The sequence below is a fragment of the Aspergillus melleus genome (genome assembly GCF_016097325.1).
Source record: "Aspergillus melleus strain CBS 546.65 chromosome Unknown contig4, whole genome shotgun sequence".
NCBI lineage: Eukaryota > Fungi > Ascomycota > Eurotiomycetes > Eurotiales > Aspergillaceae > Aspergillus > Aspergillus melleus.
This window is the reverse complement of record NW_025763373.1, coordinates 3,749,698-3,766,480: the sequence shown is the minus strand read 5'-3', so window position 1 is coordinate 3,766,480 and position 16,783 is coordinate 3,749,698. Positions and strand designations below refer to the sequence as shown.

At 53.4% G+C, this 16,783-nt stretch overlaps 6 protein-coding genes across 7 annotated transcripts; 2 read left to right on the top strand and 4 right to left on the bottom strand.

Annotated features, from left to right (window-relative positions):
- Nucleotides 1–485: 485 nt before the first annotated feature.
- YHM2 (putative mitochondrial DNA replication protein (Yhm2)) lies at nt 486–1,902 on the bottom strand (the record flags this gene model as incomplete). The annotated part of the gene is made up of 6 exons (XM_046089777.1): nt 486–540; nt 731–1,403; nt 1,478–1,574; nt 1,634–1,652; nt 1,724–1,748; nt 1,824–1,902. The coding sequence occupies 6 exons, from the start codon at nt 1,900–1,902 to the stop codon at nt 486–488; spliced, it is 948 nt and encodes a 315-aa protein (XP_045945749.1).
- A 1,169-nt stretch (nt 1,903–3,071) lies between these two features.
- Nucleotides 3,072–4,949, bottom strand: cit1 (citrate (Si)-synthase CIT1; the record flags this gene model as incomplete). The annotated part of the gene is made up of 8 exons (XM_046089776.1): nt 3,072–3,260; nt 3,328–3,628; nt 3,696–4,251; nt 4,321–4,381; nt 4,434–4,481; nt 4,540–4,624; nt 4,693–4,757; nt 4,830–4,949. 8 exons carry the CDS (start codon nt 4,947–4,949, stop codon nt 3,072–3,074), a joined length of 1,425 nt encoding a protein of 474 aa, XP_045945748.1.
- Nucleotides 4,950–6,076: 1,127 nt separating this feature from the next.
- Nucleotides 6,077–8,891, top strand: LDX57_008052. 2 transcript variants are annotated; one of them, XM_046089774.1, is made up of 4 exons: nt 6,077–6,778; nt 6,858–7,103; nt 7,322–7,424; nt 7,513–8,891. In XM_046089774.1, exons 1-4 carry the CDS (start codon nt 6,659–6,661, stop codon nt 8,544–8,546), a joined length of 1,503 nt encoding a protein of 500 aa, XP_045945746.1. In that variant the 5' UTR covers nt 6,077–6,658; the 3' UTR covers nt 8,547–8,891. The 2 variants fall into 2 exon arrangements, with proteins under 2 accessions (XP_045945746.1, XP_045945747.1); XM_046089775.1 differs by having other exon boundaries at nt 6,858–7,424.
- A 1,438-nt stretch (nt 8,892–10,329) lies between these two features.
- LYP1_1 (putative arginine transporter) lies at nt 10,330–13,400 on the bottom strand. Its single transcript, XM_046089773.1, has 2 exons — nt 12,141–13,400; nt 10,330–12,075 (listed from the first exon to the last, which is right to left on the bottom strand). Exons 1-2 carry the CDS (start codon nt 12,352–12,354, stop codon nt 10,604–10,606), a joined length of 1,686 nt encoding a protein of 561 aa, XP_045945745.1. The 5' UTR covers nt 12,355–13,400; the 3' UTR covers nt 10,330–10,603.
- Nucleotides 13,401–13,788: 388 nt separating this feature from the next.
- LDX57_008050 (MARVEL domain-containing protein) lies at nt 13,789–14,399 on the bottom strand (the record flags this gene model as incomplete). The annotated part of the gene is made up of 3 exons (XM_046089772.1): nt 13,789–13,900; nt 13,963–14,236; nt 14,315–14,399. The coding sequence occupies 3 exons, from the start codon at nt 14,397–14,399 to the stop codon at nt 13,789–13,791; spliced, it is 471 nt and encodes a 156-aa protein (XP_045945744.1).
- A 503-nt stretch (nt 14,400–14,902) lies between these two features.
- MET15_1 (O-acetylhomoserine aminocarboxypropyltransferase/cysteine synthase family protein) lies at nt 14,903–16,544 on the top strand (the record flags this gene model as incomplete). The annotated part of the gene is made up of 6 exons (XM_046089771.1): nt 14,903–14,952; nt 15,012–15,066; nt 15,120–15,203; nt 15,274–15,633; nt 15,704–16,272; nt 16,352–16,544. The coding sequence occupies 6 exons, from the start codon at nt 14,903–14,905 to the stop codon at nt 16,542–16,544; spliced, it is 1,311 nt and encodes a 436-aa protein (XP_045945743.1).
- Nucleotides 16,545–16,783: the final 239 nt, after the last annotated feature.

Genomic DNA, 16,783 nt, shown 5'->3' with positions numbered 1-16,783 from the left:
AGATTGCACCCCAGGCACCCAACACATACACACTGTGAAAGTCTTTACGGAGCATGTCCTCAGATTATGTGGCCACTGTGATCTACGGTGATCAACTGTTGGTTGTATCCTTCAGAATCAACAGATTGCAGGAAGATCTCCGTACATTTCATTGTGAGAATGTGCGACCTGGTCTTGGATACGCACGAGAATGCTACCACAAAAACCATCTATAGTCCGACGAGTCCCAGAGGGAACAATGTCCAGAAAAGCAAATAGCGTGTCCAGAGGGACAATGTAATTAATTATATTCATAGATAGCCCGAACAGACTATGACTACTAGAAATTCAATCGGACGTCTATGTTTCGGACGCCATATGCGGCCACCTGTGCCTGCTGCCCGGCTTGTCTCGATTCGTGACCGATTGATATCCTCCCCGATCATGTGTACAATTCAAAGCCGCATAGCAGACCACGCATGGCGGAAGGGTGTTTCAAACCTTCTCTAGTGCTTCGCGGTGACTTGGTCGCCGGTCAGTTTTTCGACGGCTTCCTTGGCCCTATTCGGGGTAACGGAGACCCACAGGTTAGCACAACTGACATCCTCGGTAATCACATGGGAACTGCCCACAAGCCAACTCCGTCTTTTCTTGAACCGATAGACGCGATCAATTAAAGGCCTGGAGATCGGCGGGGAAAGAAAAAGTGGGTTTGAGGGGGTGGAGAGAGGAGAGGAAGATGAGAACTCACATGTCACCCAGCGCCACCATGCAAACAGTCTGCCAGATGCCCAATCCCACACGAGGGGCGACGCCACGGTACAGCCCCTTGATGCCGTTCGTGTCGTAGATGTACTTGAAGGTCTTGCCCACGGTGAGGTTCTTGGGCCGGTTAGGATCCTCGGTCTTACTCTGCATCTCGACGCGGATGACTTCAATGGGCTGGTTCCAGGCGGAGAGACCACCGCCTAGGCCGGAGGCCAGGATCTTTTCAAAAGCACCCAACTTCTCTCCCTCGGTCTTGTTCGTGACCTTACGGATGGCCGACTCCGCCAAACGGGAAAGACCGAATCGGGATCCCCAGTTGGTGGTCTGACGGATGGCGACCGCATTGACACCACGGTTAATGCCTCGGATACCCTCTTTGCGGTAGATGTCCGCAAAGGTCGCGAAAGTGCTCGGGGGTTTTACACCCTGGGCGGCCATCTTGTGCTTGGTGATTTCGACGGTCTTCATACAGGTACAGAAGCCCATGGTCGCGTACGCCTGGGCAATACCACCGGTCATACCACCAGTGATACCAGCGAGGAAGTCGGGGGCACCGAGAACCTTGGCACGGAACTCCGCCTCGGAGGCAACGAAGAGAAGGACAGCGCCTTTGGTGGAGGCCTCAATCCAGGCCCACGGAATGAGTCCTTGATAATCTGCAGGATTATCCCACGTCAGCTGTTGCACCCCACACTAGTCCGGTAGTCGGAAGCCGGGGGATGTCACTTACAACCGAGGATCCCGCCACGACCCCATATCCGACCCATAGCGCCGGCGAAGCTGTCGCCCCGATTCGCGGCCATGGTTGTCTTGATCACTTCCAGCGGCTTATTCACATGTCAGCAAGGTCCGATACCCAAGAATCCGGGTCCGAGAACGGAATTACCTGTCCCAAAGAAGTGACCCTGTGGTCGCGTGTTAGCACATGGCAGGTACGACAAGAAGGAAGCGTTCTTTGTAGGGAGATGGTACTTACTCGAACATGTTAAGCCCAGCGCCCACTATAGTGAGTATACCATCAGCGCCGATCCATCGTATCTACCACGTTCCCCAAGGGGAGGGGAGGAATCACATACGCAACAAGTTGCTGAACTTCACGGGCTTCTTCTCGAGCGTGGGGCCAGTAGAGGCCGTTCCGGCAGTAGTAGTAGACATGTCTGACCTTGGGGAGCACTGAAAGGGGCCCTGACCAAGGGATGTAGGGGGCTTCGTAGCTTTAAGGGATCACAGGAAACGGAAGGGAGTTGGCAGACTAGATTGGAGAAACCAACAGTCCGGTCGGAATTAGAAATGGAGGAAAGTGAACGGGGATTGGACGGAAGCAAGTCAAGATGCGATAAGCGGAGGAAAGAGAATGGGAAGGAGGAAAGAAACGGGAGAAGGAAGCGGAAGGAAGGGAAATATAAAACAGAGTACGAGAAAGGTCGGAGGACAGAGAGCCTGGAGCAGGCTGAGCAGTACACCGTAGATGCTATACTAGCAGCTTAGCTAGCAGGGGAATCAGGAACTTACGGAGTAGATACGGAGCACTCCGTAGGCGCTAAGACAAAGCGCCCTGCTGGGGACGGGAACAACGATCGCCCGGCCGACAGCCTGGCGGCCTGGCGGCCTCAGGCGCGGCGGATTCTGCGACTCGGAAATCTAATTTTACCACAAGAGAAGAAAACAAAACAATTGGGGCGCGACTAGGCCGATTCCGGGCTGGCGGTGTGGTTGACCCGACGGAGTAAACCGGGCGCTCCCAACAAGTTGGCCTGAACGGTTGAGCGGACTGTTTTCTACGGAGTACATCCCAGTCCAGCTTTCCCCCTTTCTTCGGGCTCGGTCCGCCTCGCCTGAAAAGAAGGGAAGGATCGTCTGTTGCCGTTGCCGACCCGCGAGATGTATGGAGTTACGGAGTACGGTAGGTATGTAGTATGTACTATTCCTGAGTACTCCGTACGGGCGACGGAGTGTTCCCTACTGTATGAATATATTCTATAGTCAAGCATCTGTCCATCACAATGGAAATGCACCTCCGAAACCCTCGTCCGTCCCCCGTACTTTCGGCGCATTCCCTGAAAACCGGGGTCGGTTCAATCTACCGATCCATTGATCGATGGGCGAAAAATAGAAAAATCGAATGTGCTGACTAGGACCCGCTTGACCCCAAGTCCTATACTATATCATATGGATAATGGTACTGAAACACTCAACACTCATCTCGTCCCGTCTAATTATGGCGAAGAAAAAGGAATTCTTTCAACACAAGAAAAATAATACAATATAATATTTAATCATAACAAGATACATCTCCTCCGTCTTTTACAATTCATGGAACGTGTTTAGAGCTTGGCACCGACCAGTTTGGCGTAGGCCTCAGTGCTGAAACTCTTGGGGCGCTCGATGGGGGCACCCAGAGCACGGTCGATGATCAGCTGGGGAAGAACACCAAGGGCGCGGGAGACACCGAACAGGACGGTGTAGTAGTTGGCCTCAGTCAGGCCGTAGTACTGCAGAAGGACACCAGAGTGCTAAACCAAAGTCAGCATTCGTTGCAGCTCGCTGAAAGATGCGGGCGTTGGGGAGAGTGTAACTTACGGCATCGACGTTGGGGAAGGGGTTCTTGGTCTTGCCGTGCTCAGTCAGGACGCCAGGGGCGATCTTGTAAACCTGGCTGACCAGCTTGAACATAGGGTCATCAGGGAGCTTGCGAAGGGCAAACTCGCGCTGGGAAACGTAACGGGGATCCGTCTTACGAAGGACGGCGTGGCCGTAGCCAGGAACGACCTGACCAGCGTTCAGGGTAGACCACAGGTAGTCCTTGATGGCCTGGTCGCTGAGGTCGTTGCCAACGGCGGCCTTCATCTTGGTGAGCCAGTTAAGCACCTCCTGGTTGGCCCTATTGAAAACGAACAATTAGCCATGCCATTTCTTCTCGATGGTTCACACACGCTTTTACAACTTACAATCCGTGGAGAGGACCAGCCAATCCGTTCAGACCGGCGGCGAGAGAGAGCATAGGGGAGCTCAGAGCGCTACCGACAAGGTGGGTGGTGTGGGCGCTGACGTTGCCACCCTCGTGGTCAGAGTGGATGGTGAGGTACAGACGCATGAGCTCAACGAAGTCCTTGTTGTCGCCGAAGCCGAGCTGGTTGGCCAAGTTGTAGGAGTAGTCCTTGTCCTTCTGGATAGGGGCGACCTTGCCGTCCTTGAAGACGTTGCGGTAGATCTTGGCGGCAATGGTAGGCAGCTTGGCAATGAGGTCCATCGAGTCCTCGAAAGTGTAGTTCCAGTAGTCCTTCTTGTTCATGCCCTTGGCGTAGGCCTTGGCGAAGGCAGACTCGTGCTCGAGGGCAGTGACGGCCAGCGAGAACTGGGACATGGGGTGCAGAGTGCTGGGGCAGCGGTCGATAAGCTCCTCAATGAACTTAGGGAGATCGGAGCGAGCAGCCCATTCGGCAGACAGGTCGCGAACCTGCTGCTCGGAGGGGACTTCACCGGTCAACAGGAGCCAGAAGAGACCTGTAGTCCATTAGCAACGCGTTTTGATGGATTCAATGTACCGGTCCCTGTCGGTTGACTTTTCCTTACCTTCGGGGAGAGGCTCCTCGCCACCGGGGGCCTTGGGGAGAAGTTCCTGGCACTCGGGAATCTGGCCGATTTTTAGACGAAATCTAAATGGCATAGGCAGAGCTAAGACTTACGGTGCGGCCACGGAAACGGATACCCTCCTCGGAGTCCAGAACAGAGCCCTGGATTTCAATTTAGCCAGGGTTCGTAGAGAATTGAGATCAAAGAGCCAAGTAGTACCTCCCAAACCAGGGCCTTGATACCACGGGCACCACCGTAGGCCTGGTCAAGGGTGACCTCGCCAATCACCTTGTGGCCATGCTCCCTACAAGTGTTCGAATAAGTGGTTAGCAATGATGGTAATGTGTGACCCGAGGCAGGACGGATGCGTACTTCCTGAGCTTCTTGACCTTCTCGAGCTCAGCGGGAAGCTTGTCGGCGAAAGTCTCCTTCAGGGACTAGATCAAGAGCATACGAGGTTAGCAAAGGTAGTAAGGACGGTGGCCGAACAATCCGAAGGGTGAACATACCTTGGCCTTGCCGGTAGAGTAGCAGCGCAAGCCATTCAAGGCAGCAGACTGGACAGTCGGCTTGCTGGCCAGAGTGGTGGACCGAATAGCGGAGGTTCCAAGTCGCAATGTGGAGGCCATGATGATTGAACAACCTTGGGGATGTGGTTGAAGAGTAGAAAAGGAGAGGAAGGAGGATGGGGGAAGAGGTAAGAAAGAAAGAAAAGATGCTAAGGAGACTCGGGAGAAGCTCTTGGGACGGGCCTTTTTTTTCCATCTGGCCGTAACGGTACAGCCGGTACGCGGATTGTACGGGTAACGACCGGCAACGAAGACTTGAGGTCGGGATCTTGTACGGTACGGTAACGCCATTCCCACCGCGTCCGCCCGGTCTCCCGAGAGATTTTTATTCTGTCATCGACCCGCACACGCTACCTCGAAGGTACTTCCAGATACTCCGTACAAAGACGGAGTACGGGGTAACTGGACGAATGGCGTAATGGGCACTATGGAATTTCACAAGGTACATTGATCGAGTACGAAATCCTCTACTTACCGAGAACACGGTATTCTGTTAAGCAAGTTGAGCAAGTTAAGCCAGCCCTCCATACTCCATCCAGGCACTTCTTATTACGTAGCCTTTGTAGGACGTAGAGCCCTCAGATCACGGTGGGATCTTATCTTCGGAATTCCGGAGTCATGGACAGCTTAAATGAGCCGGATATCTACGAGATATGATCCTTTCTTTTCCTAACATTGAACCAGCACGGGATATTATTGACGATCTTCGGCGCTCCGTAAACGGAGTAGTGCTAAGGGAATGACGTCGGCAGACTCGGTACACGGCCAACAATCGCTACTTTCCATCATGCTCCATCATAATGTGTGTTCCTATGGAGTGGTTATGATAACCACCAACAGGTGGATACTCAGGAGTCAGCATGCCGGTGTTGGGAAAAAGAGCCTTTTATGTTGACATGCTCAAGCACCCGTACTCTATAAACCCTAGATATACTCCGAGAGCCTACGGAGTATGCAGAAATATTCTTGCAGTGGAACCCGGCCCTCACGGCATAACGATTCATGCTGTGTACCTACGGAGTTAGTAGTTTAGCCCTTTTGATTCACCGACGGTGCTGAGTCAGTCCAGCCCAACTCAGCCCCCGTGGCGCACGTGAAACCATGTGATCTACTGCGGCCTGAGGCCAAAGACTGCCCGCTCGGGACTAGCGGCGGTAGGGAAATTTTCCCTCACCTGACCTCCTCGCCAAACTCCTTCCCTTTGAACGCCTCCTTTCTTCTTTTTCCAAACCGCCCTTTATCATCGAGTTTCATCTCCTTTCTGTCATTCACCGCGTCGCCCACATCGTAACTTCATCATTTTCACCTCACTCACCTGCCTGCATCATCTTCCCAGCTCTTTTGACATCTCTCACCTTTAGCTCGTACATACGTGTACACGTGCTCGTTCGCGAGTCGCAACGCTCTGGACACGATCGCTTGGCTGTGCTCCAGCTGTAGGCGGGATTCTCCTGTGGGTGCCTGTGTACGCTCGCAAGTCCGTAGTGACACGATCAGGAGTCCGCTTAAGACATCACTTTTTTCCATACGTTGGGAGGCCAAGATTTTTGAGAATCTTCTGATATCTCACTCTTAAGAAACCATCACAATACTCTATCAGCACTCAGTACGGGATCCCCCGGTAGAAACGGCCTGATCCCTGGTATCCTCCGGCAGCCGGTGACCTCTATCTATCGGAGGCGATAATCAAGCACCCTTGGACCACATTTCTTCCGTTCTTTTTTCCGTACTGGAACCGGGTTACCAACCCTAATAATACTCCGCCCACCATGTCTTCTGCTGTAGCAGAACTGGATAGCTATCTCCAGTCTATGCTTGCTCTTAAACCCCCGGGTGTTTCGGGTTCTAAGATCAACAGTATCACCTCGCTTTGTACGGCGAACGTTCAGGTAATGCATCCCCATCCCTCGAATCGAATCGCGCTGGACGAAGGGGGGCGACCCGGCTAACCGTTATTGTCCGCTGCAGAACGAATCCGTCCTCATCCAGAAGATCTATACACACTTCAAAAAGACACCAGGAACACACAAATTGGGCGTACTCTATGTCGTAGACTCTGTAACTCGACAGTGGGTAGAAGCAGCGCGCAAGGCAGGACAGCCGCCTGGCAGTGCCGCTCCGGACGGAACCTTTGCCGCTGGCGTTAACAGAGTGACCGAATTATTACCTGTCTTGATGACTGATATCATAAACAATGCTCCCGAAGATCAAAAGGTACGCTCTAGATGCAATATGCGAAGAATCGTCGAATTTCCACGAGACTTGCGGTCATGCATAGGGCCAGTAAGACGCGGTGATCTCTTCGTGGATCCCGTCCTGGCCTTTATAAGTCTTGATCTACGTATCTCCCGCTATATACTCCCCATTCTCTGCATAGAACCGGCCCCGTGGCGAATAGTGCAACTTACGTATTGGCATGTGTCTTCATATAGGAAAAAATCAGGAAACTGGTTGATATCTGGGAGCGTGGATACACCTTTCCCGCTCCTATGCTTACCTCCTTCAAGGACAAACTAAATGCGCCCGCATCGCACAGTAAGCCCAGTTCCCTCTCTTTTTATTCTCCTTCTCATCAAAGCAAACCCGCGATGCTGGTTGAGAATGTTTCTCTGATGTGTCATAGATGTGGAATCCACGACTCCTGAAGGGTCTCCGGCCCCGAACTATATCCCGCTTGGAGGTCCGCAGCAGCAGCAGCAACAACAGCAGCAAGCGGCTAATGGTGCAAGCTCGTCGACCCCTGCTCAATCAGCCCCCGACACCTCCAGTATCCTGAAGGCCCTGGCGGACATGGCTAAGCAGAACACCGCAGCGCCGGCGCCGGCGCCGCCAGTGGCGCCGCCGACTAACCCTCTTCATGCCCTGGGCCAGCCGAGTACCGTTGCGCCTCCCATGCCGCCATCCGTAGACCCGGCTTCCCACCCTTCCAACGGGCAGGCTGGCGTAAATCCTTATGCTGCGGGAGTGATGGGAACGCCGTTCGCGGCTTTGGGGAGTGTCCCCGGTGCGAACCCGGCGCTGGTCCAGCCGCAGAGCCAGAGCCAGACTCCCAATCCGCTGGGCGCCGCGCCAAACCCACTGGCGGCGCTACTGCCGCAGGCCACTGCAGCACCGACTCAGCAGACGCCCTCGATGGCGCCGGATCCTCTGCAGCAGCAGCTCCAGCTGTTGCAGGCCTTGGCCGCGCAGGGAATCCCGCAAGAGCAGTGGCTCCCCGCCCTGCAGCTCCTGACCAACATGACAGCCGGCCAGGCGCCGGGCGGCTTCAGCATGCCGGGCCAGAACGTCAATGCCAATGCCTGGGGCCCCCGTCCCGACTCGCAGGCACGTGACTTTGACCGCGACCCGCGCGACTTCATGCGCTCCCCGCCCGGTCAGTATCACCGCGGTCGTTCTCGCTCGCCCGGCTGGGACCGTCGTCCCTCCCCCCCTCGTCGCCGTGACAGCCCCGTCTACGGCGAGTATCATGGCGACTCGCCCGGTCGCCGCGCCGGGGATCCGCGTGGCCGCCGCGCCAACGACTATCGTCAACGCAGCCCTCCCGGCCGCAGACGTCGCTCTCCTTCCCCCCGCAAGGACCCAGCCTTGCCTCCTCCCGGCAAGAAGATCATCGAGTGGGACTATTCTATCGGTCAAAACAACATCAAAGGTGTGTGACCCTGACGGAATTGTGGCCTCCCTCCAACGACCCCCCCCCCACAAAATGGCTAACCCTCCAACCCTGCGCAGTTCTGAGCCGTACCCTGTTTGTCGGCGGTGTCACGTAAGTTCCTCAATCGCTATGGCATCCCTAAATTCCATCGTTCGTTTCCACTAACTGCACTGGCCTTCAGGTCCTCGGAATCTGCCCTTCGCGGGCTCTTTAGCAAGTTCGGTATCGTTCAGACCTGCATTGTCAACATCGACAAACGTCATGCCTTCATCAAAATGATCAGCCGCGAAGACGCCATCCGTGCTCGCGACGGCATGGAATCGTACAGGTCGGGCGAGATGCAGCTTCGAGTAAGTCCCGGAATTTCCTTCTCATACCTCGTACGGAGTGCTGACCGGTTGCAGACTCGATGGGGCGTGGGATTTGGTCCGCGTGATTGCAGTGACTATCAGACCGGCATCAGTATCATCCCGATTGACAGACTCACCGAAGCAGACCGTAAGTGGATGTTGACCGCAGAGTACGGTGGAACGGGCGGAGCGCCTATAGACTCGGGCATGGTTGTGGAAGAGCCGGATATCGAGATCGGTGCCGGAGTTTCATCGAAAGGTTAGTTGTACCTTCTGCGGGCCTACCCCGGCGTCGAAGCTAATTCGTTATATAGCCATCAGTCGTCGGATTGCCACTGATACCGGCGGTAAGCGTGGCCCGGTGTCCTCTCGCTCCCAGCAAGATCGTTTCCGTCGCCCCGAGCGTGAGCCTCCGACGGGAATGGGTGGTGGCATGGGCGGCGGCCACGTGGATCGCGAAGTCGCCAGTGCCAATAATGTCGGCGTGCCTCCCACAGTGCCGAGTTTCGGGTTTTCAGTCCCCATCCCCGGCATGTTTCCCCCTGGTTTCATGATGGGCGGAGCGCAGGCTGGCTCTGGTGGCTCCGCGCAGCCCCCGCCTCCTGGCCAAGGAGGCAATTGATTTCCACTCCAAGGGAGGCGTGTTCGTAACTCTTACATTCGATTCTTGTCTTGCTACGTGAATTCCTCCGTTGTCTATTCTTTCTCTCTCTCTCTTTTTTTTGTTTTCGCTTCTGCTGTAAATCCTCTTTCGAACTGGGAACTTGGCGTTTGAGGTTCAGGACGGTCTCTTAAAGAAGGGTGGGGTCTCTTTGTGTCTCAAAAGGGGTTTTCTTTTGTATTTGTTTTTACTTTCTCAATTTTCCTGTTTGTCTCTGCAGAGGGACTTATCGTGTCTGAGGCTCTCAACAATCTGTGTGCTGACGTGCCGCTCTCTGTTTTCTTGTTTCTGTACAAAACATAAGACACTGTTTCCTTTTTCACGTCCTTGGATTTGGGTGGCCTTGTGGATTTATGTGCTGCATTCTTTGCAAACTAGCAACTCTGTCTTCTGTATCTGCCGTTTCCTCTGTCAGTCGACCTAGTGTTATTCAATTATTCTTGATACCTCTGTTCGGATTCCATGGCTACTGCATAATTCTATATCGCCACGTGTAGGAGAACCGTACGAAAGAACTGAGTAGGACACTGGCGAATCCGGTCAGGTCGTGGCCGCGCAAGAGACATGTGTTCTGGGCAAGGGAGGGCCGTGGTGATCAAAGGGAAAGAAAGTGGGACTTCCATATCATCAGATTTGTAGGAAGAGAGGGATCAGCAAACGGCCAGACACTGGGTAATTTACGGCATTGCAACCACCTACAGGAGAGACAGACTTGGAAATATTGTCATTACGGTTACTTCTGCTTGACTGTCGATACAGGAGAAACTATGCCAGCGGACTCAATAGGATAGAAATATATTCAATTAGACAGTACTATAACACAGGGGATAAATGCAAATATCTCGAAGCGACGATTTCACCCAACTCCGTGCCAATGCCCAAAACAGAAACAATCACTTGATAATATACAGAATTGATTTTAAGAAAAGGCAACCATTCGGCACAACGCCCTTCATGACTCTCTATTCGACCCTACGCCGGGAACAGCCCTGAATGGCAGAGATGCCCTTTTCTGCTCCTGATCACTTTCCCGCAATGTGCGATAGAATATCTACCGGAGTTTCAGTCGGTGATACCACTTCGTGGTGGGTGCGGTCGTTTCCCACGACTCATTCTCAAGTGCGGTGCGACCGGTATCGATGTCGGCCTCAAGAGGACGCACGAAAGGAGTACGGTAGACAATTTTATGGCCCACATACAGCACCACGAAAAGAATCAGACTGAGGTAGGCAATGAAGAAGTCGGTCACGCTGAAGGTTGGGATGAAGGCGGTGAACCCTTGAGTCAAGATGATCAGGATGTTGAAGAAAAGTCCATACCAGGCATACCATGGCTGCCACACGGCCTTATAGGGAAGAAGATCACGAGAGATGTTGCGAGCCTTCAAGGCACGCATGAAAGCCAGGTGGCAGGCATTAAGCGATGACCAAGTGATAAAACCAGCAACACCGGCAATATTCAGAAGCCAGTTGAATACCGTGCTGCCAGCATTGGAGACGTTCATGAAACCAAGCAAGCCAAAGGCGGCGGTAAATGCAACGCCGAAGTACGGCACGCCTTGCTTTGTGGTCTTTTTGAACCAACGCGGGGCAAATCCTTCCTGGGCCAAGCCGATCAGAATACGGCTCCCACTATATACGTTTGAGTTGGCAGCAGAGAGCACCACCGTCAATAAGACTGCGTTGATAATGTCGGGCAAAACCTTGACACCGGCCAGCCTGGCAGCGATGACGAAAGGCGAGGAATTGGCATCGTTGCCGTCGGTGAGGAGGTCTTGGTTGGTGTAAGGCACCAGCAGGCCGATGAAGAAGATCGTCAAGACGAAGAAGAATAGGATACGGTAGAAGGTTTTGCGAATGGCGGAGGGGACGGTCTTGCGGGGGTTTTCGGTCTCACCGGCAGCAATACCGACTAACTCGGTCCCTTGGTACGAAAAGCCAGCCTGGATAAGCACCGCCCAGAAGCCCACAAACTTGGCCTTCGAATCGGGCGAGATTCCCTCGTACGGCGAAAACGGACCGGGGTTGACCCAGTGGCGAAATCCGATATATTCCCTTCCACCGGCGCCGGCATCGATGCAAATTGCAAAAATCATGAACCCAACCACCGTGAGTACTTTGATGCTGGAAAACCAAAATTCCAACTCTCCGTAAAAGCTGACGGGCAGGAAGTTCAAGAGGGTGATGACGACCCAGAAGACGGCGATGAAGATAGCGATATTGATGTCCTTGTCCCAAAACTGTATAATCAAACCCGTGGCCGTCAACTCGAGGGCGAAGGTGCTGGCCCAAGAGAACCAATAGATCCAGCCCATGGCAAACCCCAGACTGGGGTCAATCAAGCGGGCAGCATAGGACGTGAAGGCACCGGGAATCGGAATATAAGTTGCAATCTCTCCCAACGAGGTCATGACGGAGTACACGATTGAACCGACGAACAGATAGGCGATGAGCGCACCGACAGGGCCCGCACTGGCAATCGCAGTACCACTGCTGATGAATAGACCTGTTCCAATTGTACCACCTAGGCACGTGTCAGCATTTGATAGTCGGGTAACACACCGGAGGGAACAGGTGTTCTAGACCTACCAATGGCAATCATCTGCAAGTGCCTGCTCTTCAGCTTCCGCTTCAGATCAGGTAGCGGGTTTGACTCGCGACTTGCGCCATGTTTCTCGCAGTCCACGTCTTGCAAATCCGGCGACGCGTTGGTAGAATCGAACTGGATGGGTTCCTCGTTGGGCATCATGCCCTTGTCGCCGGCAAATTTTGGCGTGCTGTTGACCTCGTCCTCAGAGGCCATGCTTGGCCGTCCAACAGTCCAATTGGTATCAATGAAGAAGCGTGGTGAATGAAAGGCGTCGGGGAACCCGAGGGAAAAAAAATGTGTCAAGGTTGTGAGGAAAGGCGAAGGCGGCTCCACCAAACACGCTTGAGTCACCACCCAGGGTTTTCTCGATTCCGATTCTCGCTCGCCGTCTCTTTGGAAGAAGGGATTGGAAATAGAGTGTTGGATAAAAGCCAAGAAAAAATAGAAAGGAGAAAAAAGGTACTGCTCCGCCGAAGTACTTTTCCTGTGGAGTAGAGAAACAAGGTCGATGATTTATAGCAAGGAAACGCAATTGTCCCCTCTTTCGACGGCCGATATACCAGCGATAGAGCGAGTGACGAATGATAGAGACCGAGATAATGCAATTATGTACTCAGGACCGGAAGATGTTATGTAAAAAGAATGACTGAGTTGAGCGGAGGCCGGCTATCCTCAGGCACTAACTGAGACGAATGCAACGTTGATAGATGATCGGCTTTGAAGTAAAGATCAGTCTAAGAAAGCATTGGATAGAAGTATATACTCCTCTTTTTTCTTGCCTTCCCCTCGTTCCTCGCTGCCTGTCTCTGTCCCTCTCTCTTTTTTTTTTTTTTTAGGGTTTTTCTTTTTTTTTTTTCATCCGAATTTTCCATCTTCCACGAGGGGGATAGGCGAATCAGCGGGGCGGTTGACGAAGTGGGCCGGCCATACTGAGTGTAGTATGGAGTGGGGAGGAGAAAGATTTTTCGCGTCGAGTGTCGAGTCGGCGAGTCGGCGGACTCGCCCGTGGAATTCTATCGGCATCAGATCTGGAGCGTGCGGTGGCGGGAAAGACGAACAAACGGTTTTGCCGCCGGAGAGCCCCGAATCGAAGGGCAACATCTTGCCAGTGGCGATGTTCCTTTGAGTGAGGGCCGAGGACTGACTCGTGTGTTCCGTAAGGCGGAAGTCCTCCCCGCACGTGATCGTAGAAGTGAATCTTAGTAACTGCAGTGCAGTCCACTAGTTAGTTAAGTCAACTACTTATTATTAACTAATTCTCATAAATAGTTAATGCTAGTTAGTATTATTTATTTTGGTTGCGGTCCATCCACGACCCAATGAAGTAATGATCTCTGATATGAAGTTATTATTATAAGGTCCACAACCGGACATATGCAATGGTAAATAGTACAATTCGAACACCAGGGGTATACGGTTAAAAACATAAGCCATAAATGCTCACCGCGACGGCAAGGATCATGTTCAACAGGAGATGTTAGAAGGGTAATGAGAGTGATGGAGGAAAGTCCGGGTCGTCGTCCTATGGGTTACCATCATGACATCTTGACCAACTTGGACGCATGGCCCCACGTCCTTGTGTCACTGTCATCATCGAGTGCCAGCTGCCGACAGAAAACCTTCAAGGAACCGCGGCTATAGGGTCGTTTAGACGCCAACGTGGGCAGAAGTTTGAGGGGCAGGCTTCGTACTGGGAGAGCTCGATCTGGATCGCAGAGCGCCAAGAACGGAAGTCACGGTCGTGGCCACGAACAAAGCCCTAATTATCCCCAGCCACGTTAGTTGCAGTCGACAGATGTCATGGACGGGGGAGGTGCATACCACTCGAACGCCCCAAACACCGTCGCCGCTTGCGCCGAGTTGCAAGCGCTCCAGTGGCAGTAGTCTGGGGCCGGCAGCAAAGCACCCAAAGCAATGAACCCGGCAAACCAAAAGATCATGGTGAGCACCTCGACGGCCGGGATGACCAACCGATGCGCAAGGTTGGGAAAGTACACCGGGGCGAGGGCAAGATAGGGAGTTGCAAAAAATGCGGTCCAGATGCCATTGAAGAGCATAAAATTAACGGTGTCGCTACCCCGGAAGAGGCTGATGACTATAGAGGGGATTTAACAACCATAAGTCGATCAAAGACCCGGCGACGGGTAGAGGAGAGGGAAAGGTGTTTACGCACTATACGCGGTCAAGCCGAGAACAATGATGGCGAAGATGACCTGAATGACCCGAACGGGATAAATCCAGGGAAAGTTCCAAGCCATGGCGAGCTTGAATAGGTAATCTGTTTTTTTTTTTTTTTTTTTTTTTTTTTTTTTGTCTGGTGTTGCTCGTTGATATCACGGACGGAGAGAAGTAGTAGTGTCGGGGGTTCGACGATGGTCAGGGAAGGTCGAAAGGGAGACTGCCTTAAAAAGCAGGATAGAAAAAAGCATCGTCATCACCAATTTATTAGAATCCTGGAATATCGGGGGATACGATCGTCACCCGAGGCGCTCGTATGGAGAGCGTCATTGGCTTGGGAAGCTTGTGATTAACGCGGCAGCCTTTTGAAGGTATGACGACAAGCGCCTCGGCGGTCTGCGCTGGCAGTCTGGCATGGCAGTCTGGTTATTGTTATGAATGTACATCCTACCGTGGGAAATTCTGGACGATCCATGTTCAATCACGCCATCCTGGCTCTCTCCCCATTTCCCCGCGCTCAAGTCGTCCTCACTTCTTCTTCCCCTCCTGCCATGACAGCCCGATTGCTATTTCTCACGTCGTCATGTCGGATTCACCGCAGCCTCGCTTTGAAACGCTACAACTCCACGCCGGGTGATTTGATCCTTATGTCTAAAATGACGGATTCTACATGCTAACTCTGTCTTCTCAAGTCATGAACCCGACTCGGCCACCAATTCCCGGGCAGTGCCCATCTACGCGACTACGGTAGGCATGCGCCGGCCAGAGCAACCCGCGCCTGAAGCTAACAGTCTATGCAGTCGTACCAATTCAATGATTCGGCACATGGCGCCAGACTCTTCGGCCTTAAGGAGTTCGGCAACATCTACAGCCGTATCATGAATGTGAGTCCTGACGGAACCTGCGTCCAGTTCGGGGTTGACGCGGAGTCACTCACCATTACGTCTTCCCTAGCCGACGGTGGATGTTTTCGAAAAGCGAATTGCGGCCCTGGAAGGGGGAGTGGCAGCCGTGGCAGCCTCCTCGGGACAGGCCGCTCAGTTCATGGCAATCTCGGCGCTGGCGCATGCTGGCGACAACATCGTGTCGACCAGTAACTTATACGGCGGCACGTATAATCAATTCAAGGTTTTGTTCCCGCGGCTGGGAATCACCACCAAATTCATCCAGGGAGAAAACCCGAGCGACATTGCCGCTGCCATCGATGATCACACGAAGGCCGTCTACGTCGAGACGATCGGAAACCCTCGCTACAACGTACCTGACTTCGAGGCAATTGCCAAGGTCGCTCATGAAAAGGGCGTCCCGTTGGTGGTAAGTACCGACCATAACTATAGAAACCAAACGAGGCCACTGCTAACCCTCTCTGACTGGCAATGACTAGGTCGATAACACGTTTGGGGCTGGCGGTTACTTCTGTCGTCCCATCGATCACGGAGCCGACATAGTCGTTCATAGCGCAACCAAATGGATCGGGGGTCACGGCACCACCATCGGCGGCGTCGTGGTCGACAGCGGGAAATTCGACTGGGGCAAACACGCCGCCCGCTTCCCACAGTTTGTCGAGCCTTCCGAAGGCTACCACGGCTTGAAATTCTGGGAGACCTTCGGACCGCTTGCTTTTGCGATCCGGGTCCGCGTAGAAATCCTCCGCGACGTGGGGTCGGCACTCAACCCCTTCGCCGCGCAGCAGCTCTTGCTGGGACTGGAGACTCTGAGTCTGCGTGCCGAGCGCCATGCAGACAATGCACGGGTTCTGGCTGACTGGCTTCGGAGCAACGAGAACGTGAGTTGGGTGTCGTACCCCGGATTAGCAGACCACCCCAGCCACGAAACCGCCCGGCGCTATTTGCCGCGCGGGTTTGGCGGTGTTTTATCCTTCGGGGTCAAGGGGGGCGCGGCGGCCGGTAGTCAGGTCGTCGACGGCTTCAAATTGATCTCCAATCTTGCCAAGTAGGTTTTCTGATCTTTTAGTCCGCAATTCCCCGACACGTGTGATCGCAGGACATTCCGACTAACCAGACCGACGCAGCGTGGGCGATTCCAAAACGCTGGCCATCCACCCTTGGTCAACCACGCACGAGCAACTGACCGAGCAGGAACGCCTTAATTCCGGGGTCACTGAGGACGGGATTCGGATATCGGTGGGCACCGAGCATATCGACGATATTATTGCGGATTTTACCCAATCCTTCCAGGCCGCAAGGGGTGTTCAGGCTGAGTAGGCACTAGCCAGCAGTTACTCTGTACTTCGTAGTTAAAAGCAGCCGATCTTGAATTATGGGTGTGGGGTATGCATACAGAATAACGTTGAAATACCTAAAAAAAAATATACTTCTCAACCTTCAGGGACGGACGATCCCGAATGAAATGAAATGGTCCGCGTTCACATGAAACCCCGGGCATTAAGGATAAACCTTGAACCCAACGTTCAACATGCTGGGCATTGCACTCCGTAGGTCCT